This window comes from Opisthocomus hoazin, chromosome Z, assembly GCF_030867145.1.
Source record: "Opisthocomus hoazin isolate bOpiHoa1 chromosome Z, bOpiHoa1.hap1, whole genome shotgun sequence".
NCBI lineage: Eukaryota > Metazoa > Chordata > Aves > Opisthocomiformes > Opisthocomidae > Opisthocomus > Opisthocomus hoazin.
The window spans coordinates 75,423,513-75,446,271 of NC_134454.1; the positions used below are offsets into that span (position 1 = coordinate 75,423,513).

A 22,759-nucleotide genomic window follows, 5' to 3' on the forward strand; every position below is an offset into this window, starting at 1 on the left:
GCTAATAATATGCTGTTTTCATTCAGTGTCTTGAGTGGATCGCGTAGTTTTTCACAGAGCTCACGTTTTCAGTTACTTAAAATAATATTCCAATGTTTTTTGTTTCCCCAGACAACTGAACTTTGTGTTGGTTAATGTGAAATATCTGATTTGGGCAAAGTAGAGAATCACTGTAAACAGTGCCTCAGCCATATGCTTCTCATTACAGTGGCCCCTTTGTTATAAACATGTGAAATTATATTGGTATTGCCTTGTTTTAGACAGGTTCCTGTTAGTGAAGGCTTGATGAACATGACTTAGCATACAAGTCAGACCTTCTCTAGTCCATACCTGTGGACTATATACTAACTATGCTCTTTCCATGCAAGAGGCCCGTGCTGCTATTAAGTGTTTAAGGACTAATAATAGATGCGGTGAGGGTGCTAGCCTTCTTCCTGGCTTTTTGTGCAGTCAGGCTCGGGGAGTACTTTGCTACTTCTAGAGCTGATCCACCTTTCTCTGCATGTGTTTTGTTTGTTCTTTTGTCTGCCACTGTAGTTTGAGGGTTGCCCATGTTCTCTCGGAACACACCATGCTGTTCTGTGACGTATTTTTACCGTGGCTGGTACAGTAGGGTTTTACTCATTGGAGCTTCTTGGTACTCTGCCTTTTTAAAAATGTTATGTAGTAGTGCTTATGAAAGGCATTTTATATGACGGTGCATCGTGTGTGTTTGTGTGTGTGGACTCTTCTATGTGCAAGATTAGCCTGGTTAAAGATGATAATGTACAGTCTGTGGTTTGCTGTTTCTGTTTTTTTTTTTTCAGTTGTTGGTTTTTGGGATTTTTTTGTTGTTTTTTTTTAAACTTCTGGGCCACTCAGCCCAGACTGTACACCATCTTTTAAGAAGATTCTGATAAATCTTCTTCTGAGACAGTATTTGCTTAAGAAAATCAGTTTGCTGAAAAGATGACCAACGCTGGAAAAATTGTCCCCAGCACAAACATTGTCAGGCATAACGTCGTAGTAAGAAAAAACTGCAGATACAGGTTAGACTCATTGCTTTTGTGTACTTAAGGGCATATGTTGTGTCTTCTGTTGATTACAAAATTGCAGTTAATAATTGGGATTCGAGTACTCAGGTTTTGGCCTTATGCTATAATACCTGCTCAGAATAGAACAGAAAAGAAAAAGGAGGACAGGCTCACTACCAGTGCAACTCCCCTTGCAGTCATCTGGAAGGAATTAGCAAATGGGATGAGGCTTAGACTACTGAAATCAAGCTCATAACTTCTTAAGGCCAGAAAGGACAATTGGAGTTGTCAGCCAGGTTAGTGCATTTCGTAGGAATTCTTTCATAGAGTCCAGTCATGGTTGTGTGTATAACCATGGTATAAGCATCATATGCTTTTAGCATAATTCATTTTTGTTTCTCACTGTTTTACAGGTATTCCAAGCGGAGTTATAGAGGCTTTTATACCTCCCAAAGCTCTGGGCACTGTAAAAGGCTTGTGTAATCCACGTTTCATTTGCTGCTGAATTTTTTACTCACCTCTGTAAATGAATTGACTTACAAACTCATTTTGAAAATTTGTTTCCAAAATACTGTTTCAGTGTTGCCTTATGCTGTTGGGTGAGCAACACCTTTTGTTGGAGTTGGATCTGTTGCCTTTGGGTTGTGAAGGACTAAATAGTTTCGAACTTTGCTAGTTGAGAGCTGTCTCTCACATTGCCTTATCTGTAGTCAGGCTCCTTTAAATGCCCTTCCTTCAAAGGATCTTGTTTTCTTGGATTCCTGTAGCTCTGAGCCTGCAATGGTTATTAGGAACTTTTCAGAGTTGGTTTACTGAAGCTTTGGAGAGATACAAGGGTGCCAGCTGCTGATGGATGAGTGCTGTTCTTGTCTTTATGTCTTCATTTCCTCCTTTTGAGGGTAACAGAATCCAGTTTCTGATACTGTGCTCTTTAATTAACTGAAATGTACCTATCTCCAACATCTATACTTTCATTTATTATGAATAAGTGTGCAGTACGAGATACTACTTTGATTTTCTTGTACAGCCAATTCTCTCTATTATGTAAATGTTGAGTCTTCTAGCTAAATGTGAGATAGAGGTGAATGAAGTAGCTGAGAAAACTGCTGTTTTTTTCCTCCCTGAGAGTGAGTTTTCTGAAATTGGCTTAGAGTTATCTGAAAAAATACCCTTTCCCTTTTTTGTGTCCCTTCTCCATCATTTCCTTCTGTCATGTTGGTAAAAATAAGACACACAGAAGTTCTGTTGAACTCCACAAGATCTAAACTGTATTACTTTCCCTACTGTGCTTGCATCACTTTAAACCGTGTTGTATTTGATTCCATGTGCCCGCATGGCAAATCATAATACATTTCATGCAGGGCAAACATCTCGGGATGCTATTTGCAGTTTACAGCCCACAAAAATGTCGGGCATTTTGAAGGGTTATTTGCAGGATAGTCAAAGAAGGCTGGATGAATTTTGTTTCCAAATTCAGCTGGAGATTTGATGACCACGCCGTTTCCAGCTTCCTTCATCAGTATGGAAGAAGCAGGGAGGTACGCTGCCCACCTGTCTGATACTGAGAGCTCAGTTAGTGGGGGAGGGAAAAACCCTTTCTGGAGTGCTTGCAGCAAGGCAGTAGGGTGTAAGTGCAGAGACGGTAGCTGGCATATACTTTCTTGGTGGCACAAAGGCAGTTCTTCCACACTGATGGCAAGACTGCTATGGAGAGCTTTTAAGTTCTTCTTTGCATACTCTTGCACTACGTGGTCTGACCTGAAAATATGGAGAAGTGGGGCTCCACCTCACTATAGAAACAGTATTTTTAAAATGTCCGAATAAAGAAGATGTGCAGGGACCTTTCACCCTCACTTTGCAGTATGCCATCATTCTGATGGATAACTGTAGCAGGATGCTTGCGTTAAAGTAGATCACACAGAGCAATAGTTGTTTTTTTGCTGCCATGTTTGTGGCGTCTTCTGAGATATAAAGGGGGAACTTGTAAACCAGCTAGAGATCTTGCTTGTCTTGTTGCCTGAGAAATTCTCTGCTGCATTATTCTTGTGTATTTGTTTGTTAGTTTTATATAGGGAGACCAAAGGGGAAATGATCGGTGATGGTGGACTGGTAACTTTTTGGGCAACGTGTAACCTTTTGGTAGGTTTTAAAAGTAAGAGAGTTAAAGGTGCTGAGTATATGCACTCCAAAATTAAGGCATACACTTAGATTTCCTGCCTGCACTTTTGCTTTAGTTGACTGTTGTTTTGGAATTGTGTAGTGCACTGGCCTGGTTAGATTAATGACACTTGTGTACCTGTGGCTTTGCTTCCTAAGGTATTACTGCTTTCACAATCTTAAGAGTTCTCAGAACTACTAAAATGGTGTGTGCTTACAATATTTGCACTTTTCATTTCTTGAAAACAGGAACAACATTTTTAGTGAACGAAAAGTCTCAACGAAAGTCAGCTTTAAAACCTTATGACTTCCTTACCTAGCGTTAAGGTGTCATGGACACTACCATGTCTTTCAAGATCTGTGTTCATATCTGTCTAAAGTTTTTGTGTACAGCATCTCTAAATTTGTTTTTGTGGATGGGTTCTTTATGTTTTTGATGCCCTGGTTCAAAGTGGTCAATGAATGTCAGCACTTTTCTTCTGAAGGGCAGAGAATAAAATGGCTGTTCTGATATCTTGTGGTCTCTATTTATATTTGACAAAAGAGATTGTTCTGTGATTTGTATCAGTATAAATAGTTTCTTGGATGTTTAAGCAATGCTGTGTTTCCACAACATTATAGTATTCTGCTTCCCCCATCTGCCCCATCATCATTTGAATCTTACAATCTATTGAAATACTAAAATCTCCAGTTTCTGCTGCCTTTTTGATAGGAACGTTTCAGTCTTTGTCATAAATGTTCTTCGGGTTTTTTTTCTTTCCCTCAACTCCCCCACCCCACTTTGAGATTAAGGCAATGCTTCGTTTCAGGACTTTTTTTGCCAGAGCTTGTCCAGTGTAGATGCTGTGTAAAGAAACACACCCCTCATCATAATTACAGTAAATAAGGGAGTAAATAAGGGAGCTGTGTCAACGATAGCCTTCCCAGAAAGAAATACTTATTTGCCCAATCTCATGATCTTCGTGCATACTTCACCAATTACCTGGCAGTCTCTAAAGTTTTCCCCTAGTAACATAGAAAGAGATGCTCAACATCAGGTAGAGTTTTTAAAGTGGGAGGAAGTGAAATAGTTACAGTGAAAAACTGCTGTTTTCCCACTGTTTATATCCGTACAAACTCAAACACTGCAGAAAAGAAGGATATTCAAGAAGTTTACAGGATGGCTTGAGAGGTGATGTTGAAATGATGGCTGACTAGTTTGGGGGAATGTACTGAAAAGACAGATATGCTTGTTATCTTTCATACTAATTGAGACTTCTGCCTGGCACTTGTTTTTTAGAATAATAAATGACAGGAGTCATCTAACTTAAAACCAGCTAGCTTCTTCCAACTAAGACATAAGCAAATGGATTGAGGCTTTGATAACTGCACAAAAGATTAGGTAAAATAAGAGGCTTGCTGTTCATTGAAAGTGTTTTTAACTGAATGTGGGTAGGCGGGTGCTTATACAGTAGTGCAGGGGAATTTGCACACTGAGCAGCACTCCTGTGATGAGTTCTGATACAGAAGGGAAGGTGCCATAACACTGCCACACAAGTGCTGGCTGATACTTGACAAATTTGTTTTAAGTGGAGCGCTTGTAACTTTCACAATAAAATATATTTTTCTTTATTCTAGTTTAAAAATCTGTAGTATTAGTATATTCATGTATACTGCAGAAATTTTTTTTTTTTTCATTTGCCACCCATCTGTAGTGGTGATGGATAGTTTGAGTAATATGCAGCAGGAAAAAAGTAGGAGTTAGCAAAACTACAGAGCATGATTAGTGAAGCGTGTATTCAGCAAACCTTTGCATCTGGCATAGAGAAGGAATGCTGGTGAAGATGCACAAGTGAGGAAGTGAGAAAATGGAGTTAAAAAAAACCAACACAAAACTCAGTTAAAAAAACCAAACCCCAGAGAAGAAAAAACCCTACTTACAGTTGTATTTTGTTAGTTACGTGACTGAATTTTGCTGTTATTACATACCTGAAAGCTCTGTAGGACTCATGTTCTTAGGCTTCTGTTATATTTGTCAGAGTGTAGCAAGCTGCATCTCAACAGTGGCCTGAGTACAGGGGAAGTCTCTTCTTGCAGATTCTATCTGAACGGCAATATCCTTGAAATCAACACTGTTTGTTAATAAATTAGTCTGAGGTATAGAGCCTTTATGAAAACTTTCCTAGAAGGGTAGATTTTGTCTCTAAATTTTCTGGTTTTGTTCTTCACTGTGTAGACTTCTCTAAGCTCATTGTAGTCCAGATGCTGCTTATTGCTAGAGTTTTGGCTACATCTGACCATTTATTCAGGTTTCTGTTCCTGGAGTATTTCTGAAAGCTACTTTCATAGATTTTTTTTTTTTTTAATTTATTTTGTAGAGATTAAAGATGCTTAATTGAGATATAAATTGAAAAGCTCAAAGACGGTGGTACTTAACAAAATTTCTTGCTGTTTCTCATTAATACTTTGAGTAACCTTGTGAGTCTAAGACCAAAAGGATGGCGAAATAGTAAAAGTGAGCTAGGACAGTTACCCACCCGTATTTGAAATGGCTGATGTCAGTTAGCATGAGGTCCCTTCCAAACCTGCCATTCTGTGATTCTGTGATATCTCTATACCCCACTTGCGTAGAATTTGTTCATTGTGAAATGGACTACAGCTCTTGATTTAAGACTGCAGAATGATTAGTAGGAGATACTTGTGCATAGAGGTAAAGTATTTAAAACAAAACAATATGACCTCGATTTATGGAAAAATATATAGTAAGTATAAAAGAGTAATAAAGAATAATTTCATTAATCCCTGCATGTAAAGTTGTATGATGAACAATACAGGGATTTTGTTAGGGTTTTTTTAGCTGCATAGAAGATTGGTTTCTTGCTTGAAGTGTACACAGTCTATAAATAAAAATATGTTTAGAAGTAATTACTTCATAAAAATAGAGGACTATCAATAACAGCTCTTGGCTGGAAATTACTGTTTTTTAAAAAAGCTGATTGTATCTGTAAGTAATCTTTTTCCTTTGTTACCTTCTGAGTGTCACTGAAGTCAGAATTTAGCTTTAGCAAGCTCATATCTAGAGAATTTAAATGTGTTCATCTCCTTTTTTTTGCAAACCATATGTGATTCTCAGTGGTAGACTTACTAGGGTTTTTTTATAAAATACAAAAAAAAGAAATAGAAAAAATTTTGCTGTTTCCATAAATGTGGTGTTTCCAGTTCTGTGTTTTAGGTTACTCTGTTACTTGGATGTGATAGATTTTTTTTCTGAGTTGAAATTGACCAACAAATTAGGTGTCTTCTGTGTTGAAAGAAGTGTACCTAGACCTTGTTGTGAAATTTATGACACTGCCTGTCCCTTCTCTGCAAATGACCTTTTCAGGAGAAAGAGTAAAAATCTTGAACAGTCACAGCTACAGACATGTGAGACCTATCTTGTCCCTAGTATGAGGGACTAGAGTTTCCAAGCACCGTCAGTCTATGCACTACTTTGAAATCTTCTGGTTGTGATATTTTGAGGGGGCTAGTTATCACATAACAACACATTTGCACAGTTTAAAGGTTTCCTGCTGCAGTTCACGCTGTTTGTGAATTATTCGTAGTTTCTAGTTGTGTACCTTTATTAATGCTTGCATTTGAGGGTGTTATTACTTTGCTCTTTCCATGTCTTGCCAAATTGCCCTTCATGTCTTCATTGGCAAACTCGGTGATCCTACATCTGCTGATGTTGCTAGTCTATTACTTCTTACATGACGTGCTATGTAACAGGGGACCTGGGTGTCCTGGTGGACGACAGGTTGACCATGAGCCAGCAGTGTGCCCTTGTTGCCAAGAAGGCCAGTGGGTTCCTGGGGTGCATTAGGAGGAGTGTGGCCAGCAGGTCGAGGGAGGTTCTCCTTCCCCTCTGCACTGCCCTAGTGAGGCCCCACTTGGAGTACTGCGGAGCTACTGGAGAGAGTCCAGCGGAGGGCTACAAAGACGATGAGGGGACTGGAGCATCTCTCCTACAAGGAAACACTGATGGAGCTGGGCTTGTTTCGCCTGAAGAAGAGCAGGCTGAGAGGGGACCTTAAAAATACTTACAAATATCTTAAGGTTGGGTGTCAGGAGGATGGGGCCAAACTCTTTTCAGTGGTGCCCAGCGACAGGACAAGGGGTGATGGACACAAACTGAAGCACAGGAAATTCCGTCTGAACTTGAGGAAGAACTTCTTCCCTCTGAGGGTGACGGAGCACTGGAACAGGCTGCCCAGGGAGGTTGTGGAGTCTCCTTCTCTGGAGATATTCAAGACCCGCCTGGACAAGGTCCTGTGCAGCCTGCTGTAGGTGACCCTGCTTTGGCAGGAGGGTTGGACTAGATGACCCACAGAGGTCCCTTCCAACCCCTACCATTCTGTGATTCTGGGGACAGTGGCTACCTCCTGACACCTTGGAATTTATCAGTAAGGGTCATTTAACTGGACAACATTTACGTTTTTGGGTTCTGGGACAAGTTAAAATGATGCAGAGAACAATCAGAATGTTAACTGGGAAAATATTCTTAGATATTATAATATTTCTCCCTTTTACAATTTTTCTTCTAATGTTAGTGATATCATTGTGAATTTCTTGTCAGCTCAATAATATTTGGAGAAATACATGATCGGAATTCTTTTGAATAGTTTTGAAAGGAGATTTGCCTGATACTCTCCGCAAATGGTAGTTACATGATGTGAAGCAGTCACAGTATATCGTCTGTTAAAGCAACTAAAAATTGTGACTGTCCTGATTTTTCTGTATCTAGAACTGATGGGAGAAAAGAAGAAAATGTGTTGGAGAAATTGAAGATAATTTTCTAAACGATTACAATCAACTAATATTCACAATTCAAATTCATAGTTTATGTTCTGTAAAGTATTTATTTGGTTTGTGTACCAACATAATTGATGTTATGCATCTGCGAAAGCCTTGTCCTCCAGCCTTCTACTGGCTGTTGAGTATGAGAACAGCTGTACTGGGTCACTCCAGCCTTATGTCCCGTCTTTGACAGTAGCTGATAATTGATGCAGAGTAAAACAACAGGGCATACAAACACGTAGTTACACCACTATGGAGTGTTCCCCAGCCTCCAGCATTTTGTGCCACCATTTGTGTTCTTTTTGTCTTCTTTTTTCTTTCCCTTTTTCTTTTAAACATCTAAAATTTTGAAAATTTTAGAGCAAGTTCTTCTAGAGTTTAATTGTATATTCTGGAATAATTCATGTTTCTGTTTCAAGTGGTAATGATAGAAATTTTCCTGGGACACTGTAATCTCAGCTTGGTTTTAGTCATCGTAGTGTGCGGTAGTTACAGTTGTGTATCTGATATTGTAGGAAGATGCGATTATGCTTTTCCTGGGGGGGGGGGGGGGAGGAGAATAAGTATGTAGTACACGAAGACTGTATATGCCAAGAATGATTACTGAGGTTCTTGGCATTAACATCATGTTTTCCTGAGAGTTCAGGACGTAACTGTAAATTTGAGTTGAAGACTAAGTCAAACATTTGTTCTCTATGAATAGACAAGTTATTTAAAGAACAACAGTTTTTTTAAAACCTGCCTTGGTACCTCATGTAGTCCTAACTTTAATATTATTTCATAATTGGTCTTTGAGGAGATTTATGTGGGACAGTAGTTTGTGTACTGGTATAAAACATTTAAAGAATAGTTTTTTTATAAAAAGCTATATGTAATTAGTTTTCAGATCAGCATTGTAACAGTCCTTTGGAATGATCCTTCAGTTTTCTCTTTCTGTGATCAAAGTTTAAAGGTGTTTTAAGTTTGTCTCTAGCAATCCAAAATAATTTTTGACCAGTCTTCAGCTTTGCTCTGTGCTCCTGTTGAAGTAATAATACTGTAGCTTTAGATGCCAGAAAAGTTGTTAACATTTCAACTATAAAACCTGTTTTTTGTAAGTTTTAGCAGTTAAACAACTCTGTCTACAAATTTGGCATACAAGATCACACACTGGGAGTAATTAACTTAGTTCCAAGGGTGAGGATGTGAGGGTGGCTTTTCTACAAGTGTAATCTCAGTGTCTTGATTAGAAATAATATTACAAGACAGTAATTTGGAAAGTGGTGCATTTTTTTAGTTGCTGTCACAACTTCAAGCTGCAACATCAGAATATATATTTCCTGCCACCTTTATCCATACTTAGGAATATTTTAAAAAGTATCTTTTAATTTACAGTACTTTGTGCAACAGAGAAATCTATACAGTCACAGTAGGCATTTAAACTTCACTTTCCTGTTTAGTTAAAGAAGGACGTGTGTGCAAGTCTAGATATACAGAGCTAAGTATGAAGGATTAGACTCCTAAATGTGATCCTGATAGAAGACTTTCTTCTTATCTGAGGTTCTAGTGATTCCTGGAAGCTACCTTGGATACATGCCTTTTGCACTGCTTTCTAGTTAGTAGGTTAATTTCTACGTGATGGATGTAGGGGGAAGAACAGTTCTTTCACTTTCTTCGCTGACTGCCATGAAAGAGAGGAGGTGTGCTTTTTTCCAGATTACTGAGCCACTTTCATCTATTCGTAGCTTTCTTAAGCAGCAGAAGTGAAACTACTCCAAGCTCTTAGCTTCTGTTTTCTTTCTGTTTTCATGAACCTGAGTTACTGGAACTTCGCTGTGGTAAGCAAAAAAGTGCTTTGTGTATGGTTGACCTATGGAAGCTCTAGGAATCAAACGAAATAAATCTGTAGGTACATTCTGCAGAAATCACTGGTTTAGGGATCAAGGGCAAGGGGATGCTCTCAGTTAAAGTTTCTTATAACTTCTGTCTTTTTTTATTCTGAAATTTATGAGAATTATTTAGCAAAAATTATATATCACACTATACTAGTGCAAAGTATTTTTGCACCTCACTAATTGAAGTGTGGTAACAGAATTTTAATTTAGTAATCAGAGAGCATGACTGTCTGGCTGAGTATTCAGTACATTTTTCAACATGATAGTAACTACCTAAACTTGATACTACAAACAAACAATTTATTAGAAATATTATTTCTATGTTTTTACCTTAAAAGTTGAGAGATGCCCTCAGCCTAAACAGATATTACTGTGTCTTTGAAAATCATAGGCTCAACGTAGAGTGTTCACATGCTAATTTTGTTGAATCTGGAAGAGTGGAGTTGATGTGTCAATATAAATATTTCGGGAGTGACCTGTGTGTCATGCAGTCTGCTTTTTTATGTAGCTTTCTCTTCTTCCATTGTTCTCAGAACCTGGCTGTTTTTGTTCTATGCAGTTTCCACATTTTTAATTAGATGTAAATTAAGAATACTTGATGTTATGAGAAATTACATAATTGTCCTGATTATTTTTTTTGTCCCCATCAAATTGATAATGGCAGGATGTGCCTTTTCACTGGTGTTTCATTTAATCATTAAGGATATTGATAAAAAGTGTTTTAGCAGTCTAATTACCTGTTATCTAGGCTTACATAGACACCTTTAAGTAACTGATTTCCCCAGTTTCATTACTTCTGATAAGTGATAACTCGTGACTATTTCAGTGGAAATGGACAACAGTGCATTACTGTTTCTAGTTGGTGTGTGTTTCACTCAACTTCCTTCTAGTTTAACAAGCCACTACAAGCAGGTTTGCAATATAGTTGCATAGCACTTAGACTTTAAAAGTCTTTAATAAATGTAGAGGTGTATAGTAAGTTCACCAGAATCGTCCATTTATATTGTGATTCTTTCCTTCAGTAAGAGGAAGATACCTCTTACATTCTTAGTCAATTATTAAATGCTTAACTGTAGTGAAGTACAACGTCCTTCAGTAAGAGAAATCTTTATGCGTATTTAGTCTCTTATTTCACTTCTTGGCACTATGATACTAGTAGGTGTGGTAGCAGCTGCTAGTGCAGTCTCTCACTGGAGAGATTACTTACGTTGCATTGGTTACTGTGTACAGCTAGTGTCTAACATCTACAAAGTGATGCATGTAAAATATATACTCCCCAGTTTAACTCATTCTACCTGACTTCAGAGTTACTGAATTATTTGTGTGCTAAAGCCAACCATTCTTTTTTTTTTTGCTGTTTATTCGCATGTGCACAACAGAATAGTGAACTGACATGCTGGTAGATTGCTGAATGTGGTCAAACAATGCTGCTAAATCTGTCAGGGGAAAGGAGTCGTCACTTGTGCTAATATAGCTATTGTGGGTCCTGTTTCATCCCTGCATTAGTGGAGCGCTAGCTGTATTGTGTAGCTGGAGCTCTGTGATGTTCTTTCTCTCTGGAGAATGGGACCTGTCAAAATGCATCATGATTCTCACTGGGGAAAAAGTGTCACAGTCCTGAAGGGGTGAAAAAATGAGTAAAGCCCTAAAAGGTCATGAGAGTTTAAAACCAAACAACAGCTTTGAAGGTTTTTAATATACGTGCATCTATGAACTAGAGAATCATGGAGTTCTTGAGGCAAGGGGTGCAAAAACACCAATTTCACTCTGTGCTAAAGATTATCGTTATATATACTGAGTGTTATTTGGTGGACACAGTTATGCATGAGAAGCTGTGTTTGGTGTAACAGAACTAAATAGAACGAAGATGTCTGCTACTTCAGAGTGCTTGCTGTCCAAAAGAAGAAAACAAACACACAGAAAATGAGATGGTAGTGATCCACAAGCTGAGCTGTTTTTGCAGAACGTAAGTGTGCTGACTTGAAACTTTTGTAGGTATCAACAAGTTTTTAGATGAGATTTGAAGTGTCTTTGTATACATTTATTGGGACAATTTGCCAACTGTAAAGGTGCAGGTAAAAAATAAAAATACATTGTCTGACTGTTTTCTAATGAGTCTTTTTCTGGAAAGGGTACATTCTGCTTCCACCACTCTTCCTGTGAATGGCTCAGTGGCACAGCCACCTCTACCTTGATTTTTAGAAGACTTTAGTATTCAGTTTGACTCAGTGAGCCAGCAGAAAACTTACACAGCTGAAAGAATGATCAGTATTCTGCTAAGCTAGCAGAATCACTTTAATGTGAAGTTGGTGGGTGCCGAAGTAGTGTAAAGAATAGGGTGTATCATATAGTGGGATAGGATAGAGGGAAGGAAAGTTAGGGAAGGAGTTGTGCATCTTTTGGCATAAGAACACTGTAAGATCAGCTCAGTCATTTTGCACAACTCCACCCTAAGAAGCACCATGGGAAAGAATGTGAAGACATTTGGTTGTTGCTGTGCGCCAGCTCGAGTTGAGTCAGCATCTCAGTAATAAATGAGGTAAGTCAGGAAAAAATAGACTTTTGAGGGGGTCTTAAGATTTTAACAAGTAGCTTGTCTTGTTTGTCTGTTTCACAGGTAGGAAAGCAAGAACATCTGAAGAGCTAAAGTGTAAGGGTTAATTGAAGCTAAGAAATCTCTGCAGCAGTGGTCTAAACTGGGATCCTTAAAAAAATCCAGAAAACCCCAAAAATGAACAAAGAAAAATCACCAAGAAAAAAAACCTCACAAAAAAGAAAAGTCCTTGTCAATACTGACATGAGCTGTCAAGCTTGACAATGAAGTGTTAAGGCCATTATAATTCTTCTTTTGGGAGATTAGTCTCTGCTTTTGTGCCATGTTTTTTCAATTTCTGCATTAGTCTATGTTCTTCAGTGCTGTTGCATGAGATTTTGTGACATGAAGATATGCAGTGCTGGATATGATCTTTAATTACGGGAAAGCCACATGGCTTAGTTGATAGAATCCAGAATGTATTTACTCTACTTTCAATCCCGTTTCAATGTAAGGGACAGACAAGCAAGAGACTATCTCCATTTGTGAAGTCACCTTATTTTGTTTAAATTCTTTTACGTCTGCCACATTTGAAGTTCTCTTAGGCCTGCCTACTTTCCCTGTTGGCTTTATTTTTAATAAAAGTGAGTCACGCTTGTGTAACTAAGTAAACTTTCTATTTAATATATGATTCGTTTGCAGAAGAGGGAAAACAGAATAGCCAGTCTTTCCTTGAAGTGAATATGTCACAATTCTTTTGTTCACTTTTTTGGAAGAGATATTTTGCAAGGTTCTTTTGAAGTTTAAAACAACACTTGAACTGACAAGGCTTGACCAAAAAGGTTTCTGTAATCTTAATTCTTTCTGAGAGAATATGCTATTAGAAGGTATTTATTTCTTTACTGTCTTGTTTCCTATGGCACTAGTGCTGTTGATATAATCCAAGTGTGAGCCAGCTAACTTGCTGTATTCATATTATCAATTTGATAGTGGAAATGTCTGTGATGTTCTCAATTCTCTCACAGTGTTGTAGAACTTACACTGGAGTCCTTCCTTTGCTTCGTATTACTTGCCTGCTAGTGAAGCTTCTGGGAAATATCTGTCTGCTCTGCGAAGCAGTGTAATGATGGTTTTTGTCAAACTTTCTTGTCTCTCTGGGAATGAGAATTTTTCTCACCAGAAGGAGGACAATGTGAGGAAAGGTTGCTATAACGGCAGTTTTTCATGCACGTGTAGAGTAAAATGGTTTTAGTGCACGCTTTAATTAGGCAGCCTCATTATAAAGGTCTGCCATTGCTACAGAATTGTTAACATGGGAAGTGGTGGCATCATCGTGTCCTGGTTTCTTCACATCCAAATTGGCTACCTTTCTGCACAGCACACCTTACTTCTGAGTTAGTGCCCACTCTATCAGGTAGCTGAATAGGAATGATCATTTCCAGTGACGTACAAGAGGTTTCCTGGGCTAGCTGTGTGGTCTTCCCTGTCCATATGGCGAGCTTAGTATCGGTAGAGGTTTGCACTTTCAAAATTAAGACTTACAAGCATGTTTCCAGTCGTTTTGGAAAGTAATTATTGCTGCTTGTTCTCCAGGGTATTGAAGTAGAGCATTCTGGAGGGCTCTAAGGCTGCTTACTTGGGATCTTTCCTGTGGTATAATGGGGTGTGTTACAGGTCCAAAAGTAGTGTGAGCCAAGGAGATTCCTACCAATTACCCAAGGCAGGCCAAAGCGTACAAATCAGCTAAACTGTATTTTCGGAGAAACCAAATTATGAGAAGGTTATTTTCCTCTCCTCTTATGTTTCCTTGAAATCAGGGGCTATGACATAAACTGTAGTGCCATAACTGTCCCAACCAGCTTGTCTTCAGTGTTTCTCTCATTCGCTTGTTTTTATGGCTTGTGCAATTGCAAACCTCTCAGCTGAAGTTAAGCCATGGAAAAGTAAACCATGCAAAGGAATCCTAATCTTGGGATGGATCTAGTACTATTTTCATGGTCTCTAATTTCTGTGATCATATCAAAGCTTGGTTTTTTTTGTTTGTTTGTTTTTCTGGGTTTTTTTGGCTGTGTTGGGGGGGCAGTTCAAAGAGCTGCATGCATGTTCCAATTTAAATTCGATGTTACTGGATGTTTGGTTTCACTATTCATGCTCTTCTGCAGTGCAGGGTAGCTGCTGGTGGCCATGTATCGAACAGCTGACTTTGCTTATTGCTGTGACTTGGGTTATGGAAGAGGATATTTCACATCAAGCTGGTGATGATTGAAATTGATGCCCACGTTGTTTTACCAAAATCTCACTGATCCTTTGACTGAAAAAAATCGCAATTACATAGTGTGGCAGTAACATGTCTGTACATGTGTTAAAATTTCATTATAATCAGTGTGGTCAATACAATTGATTCACCTTGCCCTTGAGCAGGCATCTTGCAGATAGTTAGGTTAGTTTTTTTTACTTCATTGGCTGGTAGACAAGATCTCCATTGAATACAGTGGGTTTACAGGTTTACACACCTTAATTCAGGTGCCTACCTGTAGGTGATTTAATCTTTAAATACTGTCTTGTATTCCTGATGGTAGTGCAATTACAGGGTCTTGTCTTTCCAAATACGTTCTGGATATATCCTGACAAGATTGCTAGTTATGTCTGTTTTTTCAAATTTGTTACTTTTTGTAAACTATAGAAGTTGGTAAAAATCTCAGCTTGGTTTGTTGAGAGGTGGTGAAAAAGGTGCTTTCTTTACATTTCTCATGCTTTTCATTTTCTTCATGTAATGAAAAATGTACAAATATCCTTTCAGGATGAACAGGGAAGTAAACGACTCATGTATATGCCATAAATTCAGCTGTAGCTGGTCGTACTGCAGTAGGAAGCAAGTTTCTTTTACTGAAGTTAGTGTGGGGCACCACACACAGAACTCCTGTCCTTGCTGCTTTCCAGACGTTTGGTGTTTGAACTTTTAAGGCTTTTTTCATTTTATGTAATGCAGTTTTTTTCTTTTTTGGTAATGTAATACTTTCTAACGGTTCACATCTCCAGCATAGCCTTGGCATTTTATGTGTTTCAAACTACAGTACTGTTGGTAGTGTTGTAGTGCCTGTCACGGTGTTTCATGCAAGACTGCACAAGAATCCCACAGCCAAGCATCTCCCTTTGAAAACTGTCCTGCCGCAATACCATCATGTACAGAGCTTACTGCAGTTTCTGTTAGAGTGGCTCTGTGTGCAGCTCTCTGTGCCCAGCCCCACTCTGTGGTGGTTGTCCCACTCTGCCTCAACTCCAGTCTTATTTCCAAAGGCAGGGCAGTATTGTCTTTTCTCACCATGTTTGGCAGTCCTTTTCCATTTCCCAGCAGAATGCAGGGTCAGCAGCAGTTGGTGTCTGAATGCTGGTTTGTGGTGGGTGGATGTTTTTTGGTTTGGGGGGCGGGGGGTGGGGGGGTGATGGTGAACCCTTAGGAAGAGAGAAGACAATGCTGTTAGTCCCCCTGTTTACTTTGTAGTTCACTTCCCATGTAATTGGAAAATCCTAGGCCTCTAGTACATTTAGGGTGGTTGTGGACAGAGATAAATATGGAGAGCAGAAGAGAGTTCTGTCTTCCTAAAATCCCACCAACCCTTTGTCTGGATGGAAAAAAGAAGTCATGTGGTATGGCAGTAAAATGCTTTCTTTTAACTACTATCTTTACGTTTACTTCTTGTCTTTAAATTAGAAGGGGGTTAAGGAAAAAGCTGTTCAGTTACAAGGTGTTAGTACTGCAGTTTCAAACACTAAGTGGATTTCTTTGTCAGTTGTAAATCTAAGATATTGATTAAACCTCCGTGGGCTTTAACATTCATTCTAGAGAACTTGGGTGTTCCTGCTTTTGGTTCTAAGCATAAATCACATAGATGCTTCTTGAGGCAAAAATGGTCGGCATCCTAAATTAAGACCAGCAGAGTACCTGTTATATTGAGAAAACTGCATGTTGAATGCATGTTTAGATTTTTCATTTTTTTTCAACTGTATCTGTTTTCTTTTGCAGAACCCTATGATAATATGAGAGAGATTCTCCAAAATGTGGCCAAATTACAAGGTGTTTCGAATATGAGAAAACTAGGTCACTTGAACAATTTTACTAAGGTAAGAACTCAAACAGTGTCATAGAACAAGTGGTCATATAGGAGAAATGCTGTATGTACTCTATCACACATGGGGTGGGAGGTTCGTGAAACAGCTTAATATCGTGGAACAATACTTGAAGTCTACGTACTGTGAGAGAGGAAAGGAGCAAATAAGGACAAGCGAATATGTGAATGCAGGGTTATGCTGAATTTTGTCTACATGTCCTGCTGGCTGAATTTTTGTATTTTAGTGCTTAGAGGCCTGAAATATCTCCAAGTTAATGGGTTAAGTTGCACAAATAGAGCTGAAGATTGATTTCTGCTCCACAAAATTGAATCAAAAATGTGAAATGCCAGGCTCTCTGGATGTATACTGAGCAAGTATGATGAGTGGGAGGACTGTATCAATGAGCATGATATGCAGTGGTCTGGATACTAATAGAACAGCAGCTGTCAACTTTCACTGTAGTTTTCATAGTGACAAAGGTTTAAAGGGGTGATTTCTAGAAATGGTCTGTTTTGGTGTTTTTTGAGGTGCTTTTTCCAAATACATGCTTCCAAGTCATGGGAATGTGACAAGTACTTGCCTGAAAGTATGCTGGATGGATATATTGGAAGCTGTCATTGTGAGCTGACGTGAGGCAATAACTTAAAACTTACTGCAGGATGAGAGTGTAGCCTGAAGAAAGAGGCCATGAAAGGCCTGCAGAAGGAGAGCAAGTACCATTTTTTGAGTAGATGAACAACCTGTGGAGGTAAGCAAAGAGGACTGATGGAACATGGGCAGGGAGTTAGGAGAATGGTTTTTGTTGTAGCATGCTGAATGGTTGTGGTTGGACCAGCATTCCATTTGTCAAGGCAAGGAAAAAGTGCCTTGCAGTCAATGAGATAGGAGACATAGGAGCTTCAGTGTGAGTGTTACCCAAAGGGATGGACTGATGCTCAGAAGGAGCTGTTAACTTGTACTCCTTTCTGATAGAGCACCACAGATAGGGCAACATGCCTGAAAGTGAAACCCAAGTTTCTGTGACAGAGGATGGATCCTGCAATCAGCAGTAGCCAAGAAACAAGGTAGTAGTGGAGAATTTTGTGGATAAAGTAATTGTAGATGAGCTGATAACAAGTCATGGAGTAAGATAATGAGGAGGCTACTTACCAGTTTTGAGACAACCTCATGTGAAGGAATGAATGCTCAAGGGCAGGTTTGAGGGACCAGTTGATAGAAGCACAAACGTGCATGATAATCTTCAAAGTAGGTATGCTTCTTGTCTGTTAAAAGCACTCCTTGTAAGACTGAACAACACTTCAGTGGTAGATTGTGGGATTCAGTTCACAGGAGGGTGAGTACTGAGAACAGCATCACAGCAGCAAAGAGATTTACCTTCTAGTGCAATTAATGACAAGTCTGTAAATGCTCCGTTTTCTGAGTTTGTTCAGAGCATGTGTAGGTGCATAGCATTCACTGAGGAACTAAACTTGCTTACACCAAGATTTTTTTGTTTGTTTGTTTATTTTTGGTCATTGCCTTATTGTGTCTGTCAGACATCCACCATTGACAAAATGTTGCTGTTTTTACTGAGATTCCAAACCGTGCTGCAAGAAAGCCCATTGTTCTGCTAGAAAAGGCTAATATGTAGCCGTATTTTCTTTTTCTGCTAATCTGGAAACTTTTAAATGTGAGTGCTTCCAAATTCTGTAGTTGCCTTAAAATTGAAGAGCTGGATTAGGTTTGCAGATGCATGATTCCTAGTGAAAAGTCAGTATTTGAATCTATGGATCTTAAAACAGTGTTGATTTTACTGTTGAAAATCAGATGTTATCTGGTTTAATCAAAGCACCTTTATAAAAGTGGTAAATTAGTAAATATGCATACTGTAATTAAAGGATGAACCAAAAATTCTTTTTGAAAGATGGTTTTGAAAAATTGAGTAATTCCATAATTGAATATTTGAAGAATTTGTTCTTTGTACTCACTTTGTATTAATATTGGAAAATATTTGCAAAAACACGAGGAATGGTTTCTTCAATTAGACTTAAGACTGACAAGAAATGATGAATTCATGAAAAGCAACTTGCTAAAATTAGATATGACTTTAGAAGATAGGTACTGTAGTTCGTAACCTGGTTTTGATCCTGAATCAGAGTGACCGTGTGTAAGGAAATCATACTAATCTATTAAATATTTAGCACTAGTTCTTATATTCATCTCCCTGGAATACCTGCTTTATAGATATGTAACATCTGCATTTTGATTTTGAAAACTCTTCCTATTTTTGTTTGAACTGTAAATACAGTTATGAAAATAGAATAGAAGTTGCAAATTGTATTGTATTGTCTGCCTTGTGGTTGGAACAGTTCTGTGTTTTTCATTCCAGTGGTTAAGAGTGAAAGCCTGGAGCTTGGTGGAGATGCTTGTATTTGCTTTTTGCACTCTGGTCTTCTACCATAAATTGATACAGTCTCAGTTCCCCCTTAATGAGATAGGAGCGTAGGCAAGATAGGTGTACTAAGAACTGAGGATGTTTGTATCCTGACTTAGAATTATATTGAAGATGAACTTGATTAGTCTGTAAATCCTTGCATTTTATGGTCCATTTTTGAAAGGATACTAGTTATCTGGGACATTTGTCCTATGGACACAGAAAGTACTTTTGGGATTTTTTTTTTTAATAGCATATGTCTGATAAAATGATACAGAAAATCTATAAAATTTAACTCTCCTGCTAGGAATATTATTATACTTAAAAGAAAATGTCAGCACCAATATAATAGTTAATCCCCGCTGCCCTAGATTTTTTCTTCAAAGACTGAGCAAATTTCACATTTGGAAGAAATACGGTTCTACTGTTTTTGGCTAGGGGAAGCAAAATGCTTGTATTAAGGTGTAAACAAGTAGTGTAAGTTAACATGGACTTCCCTGACAGAGATCAAAGTAGACATTAAGTTTTGTATTAATGTCAAGATATCTGAGGTATGTTAGGTTCATGTTTCTTTCCTTGAAAGAGGACTAGATTTTTAAGGTGGGGTTTGTTCTCTCTCCCCTCCCTCCCACCCCCTTATTTGAGGAGAATGAAAGTAATCGCCCTTTAAAAATTGCTGAACTAGACTCCTGTATTTTATGCAGAAGTTAAATACTTGAAATAAAATTTATTAAAACAATGGTGGTCAACAGTCAAATGGATTTGTTACTTTATCTGCAGAAATGATACTATAAGGCAGATATTTTGTATTAAGCTTTCATGCCTGAGAGATGCAACTGCCTTTTCGTTTGTCTTTCCCTTCAAGAGGAGTCTTAACTAGTGATGGTGAGGTCCCCACAACACCCAGTAAAAACCTTCATGTCCGTGTTCTTGGCTCTTTGGTTGTAGAACATGTGTTGTTCTTGCCCAACAGGTGCTGTAAATTTTCTACTCTGAGAAATTAGCATTCCCAGTCTGGTGATACTCAGGCTATGGAAATGTATGTTTAGTTCTGAACTGCATCAGTGGCAGGCTTAGAAATTTTTCTCCTTATCTGCTGCTTATCACTTAAGTGAAGCTGCACTTTTGTGGGAAAAACGTTTATGAAGTACTGCCTAATCTGTATTAAACAAAAATAATCTTGCTCCTTTCAAACCACCTGCATCGCTATTTAAGCTAACCTGAATTTTGACCTGAAATGATTTGAGGATTTGACCTCGAGTAAAAGGTCAGTGATGCTTTGAGTCGTCGCAGCTGTTGCAAGCTCAGTATGTGCCTTTGGCTTCAGTAAACTGAGTAGGATTATGCATCTTTCATTTACATGGCCAGCTATGTAAGGCAAGCACCTTGAAGTTTCCCAGCTTCTGCTGATTAATGCCAAAACATGATGGTTACTTTTTGGGGGTTTTCCCCACCCCTGTGAGAAGTAGTAAGTGATAAATTACTGAAAACCAGAAGGAACTGTACAGTTGCATTTACTTGGTGGAAAACATCTTCTGGGTTTGAAGTATTCATTTAGAATCCTGTACTGCAGAATGTTTATCGCACTGTTAGCGTCTGAGAGAACCTTTATACCTTTTTAAATCTAAAAGCATATTTAAATAATGAACAGGAAAAGAGATCCACAGACGCTGTTATAAGGATTTCTGTTTTTCTTTGAAAAAGAATTAAGATCAAAATGAAACTTAGTTCATTTTAGCTTAAACTTAACAGTGGAATCATATCAGTCCTATGGAAAACTATAGTTTCAGTCTGCTCAAAACTAGTTTTATCATTATTTAATGAGGCTCTACTATTCTGCTCTGTATCTGTTAGCGTTTGACCATGCTGCTAAACTTTGACAGGATGTGCATTGAGTTTGGGTCTGTAGAGGCTTTCATGGATTCCGTCTCTATCTGACTCATAGTCCATCATTTTAGAGTCTCACCTGTCCTTTGCAAAAACCAAGTATCTCAGAATCCGAGTGCAGTGTTGACAGACTGTGACATTCATCCAAGTAGCTAAACCACTATGTGCAAAACTTGAAATCTCATGATGAAGTATATAGTGGATGGGAACAGAACGTCTGCTTAGGAACATTCAGCTGTGGAACAAAGCTGGAGAGCTAATGGGCCTAAATCCAGAATCTGCAGTTTCAGTAGGGGCTTCACTTAAGATGAGGATCTACCAAGTAGTGTCCTCATAAATATTACCTGTGATGGTTCCAACTATATTTCCAAATACAGTATAATAATTACATTTTGGATGCATAGAATAATATAAAACTTTTACCTAGTAATTGCTGTGACTGTTCTGTTAAATGTAAATTTGAATGATCTCAGTGTACACTCAACTTGTGTACACTGTTGACCTCCTGTGGTTTTGTTGTTTTGAGCTACTGTTTCCAAGACATGTTGATGTGTTACTCATATTGCTATGACTCATCCAAGTCGCATGAAAAACTCATAGCTGACAGTAAACATGAAAAAAACCTTCACTGTAAGTTAGTCACTGTCTGGCCTAGCGTAAATACCATTTTGTCCTAATATGAAGTCATACCTTCAGAGAGTCTGTGCTATTCTCGTTTGTGGATTATATAAAAATTTTTAATTTTAGAGTTGACTTTTCAGCATTTCTAACAAGCAAAGTGTGCTCTGTTTGTGTGTATTATATATAAGAATATGATTTGTTGTGAATATATATATACATTTTGTACGTTCTGTATATGAAAACTATAAAGTGTATTTGCATAACTCCAGGCATTTACGTGATATGATAATCCATTGCCATTTTAGTGAAATATAGCAATGTGTAGCCAAAGGCAGGCTTTAGTGTGCTGGTACTGCTTCCCTACAAACTTATACTACAATAAGATGCACATTAATTGTTAAATGGTACAATGAAACATGTGACAGTTACTTGGCTTTCTCAGGAATTCAGCCATCTACAAAAATCCCTGCATTTGGGCCAGGATCATTGACCTGCTTAATGTTGTTTGAGGGTGAAATGAGAAGAAAATGGCAATGTTTCTCCATTAATATATTTAAGAACAGACATTTATAACTGAGCAAACACCCAAAGCACTGAGACCAGCTGAACAGTATCTTCTTTATAGCAGCTTCAATGACTTTTTTTTTTCCCTTTTAAACATATATCAATCCAGCCTTACTTTTGCCAGGTTTTTCTTCCTAGACTAAATAAACCCAATGGCTCAGCCTCCATGGGTGTGTTTTCTAGCTGCCTTGTACATTTTTCTGCTACAGTTTTTCCAGTTTGTCTGCTAATAAAATGTGGCACCAAAAATTTTGTTCTTCATGCAGTTTCAAGAGCTGCCTGTGAAGTGGGAAAAAAGGTCTCTTAATTTCAAACATAATGCAGTCCTGCTAGTATTTCCAAAGGCAACACTTCTTTTTTTTTTTTTCCCCTGAAATTATAGCGCATTAACTCATTTAGTTTATGGTTTGCTGTAACTTACAGATCTTGCTTTCCTTTTCAAATTTGCTTTTGTATTTAACATTCTGCATGTTTTCTGGACACCTTGCATTTCTCTGCTGAGCTGCTTCCAGTCTTTATGTGTCTATTAATGTGTGGTACCCTGAAGACGTGATATGCTGTTCCTTTTATTTTATTGAATTTTCTTACTGAGTTCGGGCACTCCTTTCAAATCACTGAAACATTTTGAATTCTGAATTTCTGTCCATCTTCTAAAGCTTTTTCTAGCTGGAAATTCTGTAAGCGCACTACTGTGTGTAAATTGCAAAGAAAGCCAACACAGAAGTAATGGTGGCCAACTGGAATGAGAGTAAACTAATAACTAAAGTTTCTA

The 22,759-nt window shown here is 38.2% G+C and overlaps 1 protein-coding gene across 3 annotated transcripts in view; it reads left to right on the forward strand.

Annotated features, from left to right (window-relative positions):
- RICTOR (RPTOR independent companion of MTOR complex 2) overlaps positions 1-22,759 on the forward strand; it is a 95,384-nt gene that overhangs the window by 2,367 nt on the left and 70,258 nt on the right. For all 3 annotated transcript variants that reach the window (XM_075410545.1, XM_075410544.1, XM_075410546.1), the window contains exon 3: positions 16,417-16,514. In XM_075410545.1, the coding sequence (XP_075266660.1) occupies positions 16,431-16,514 (84 nt within the window). In that variant the 5' untranslated portion in view covers positions 16,417-16,430. The remainder of the gene's footprint in view (positions 1-16,416; positions 16,515-22,759) is intronic.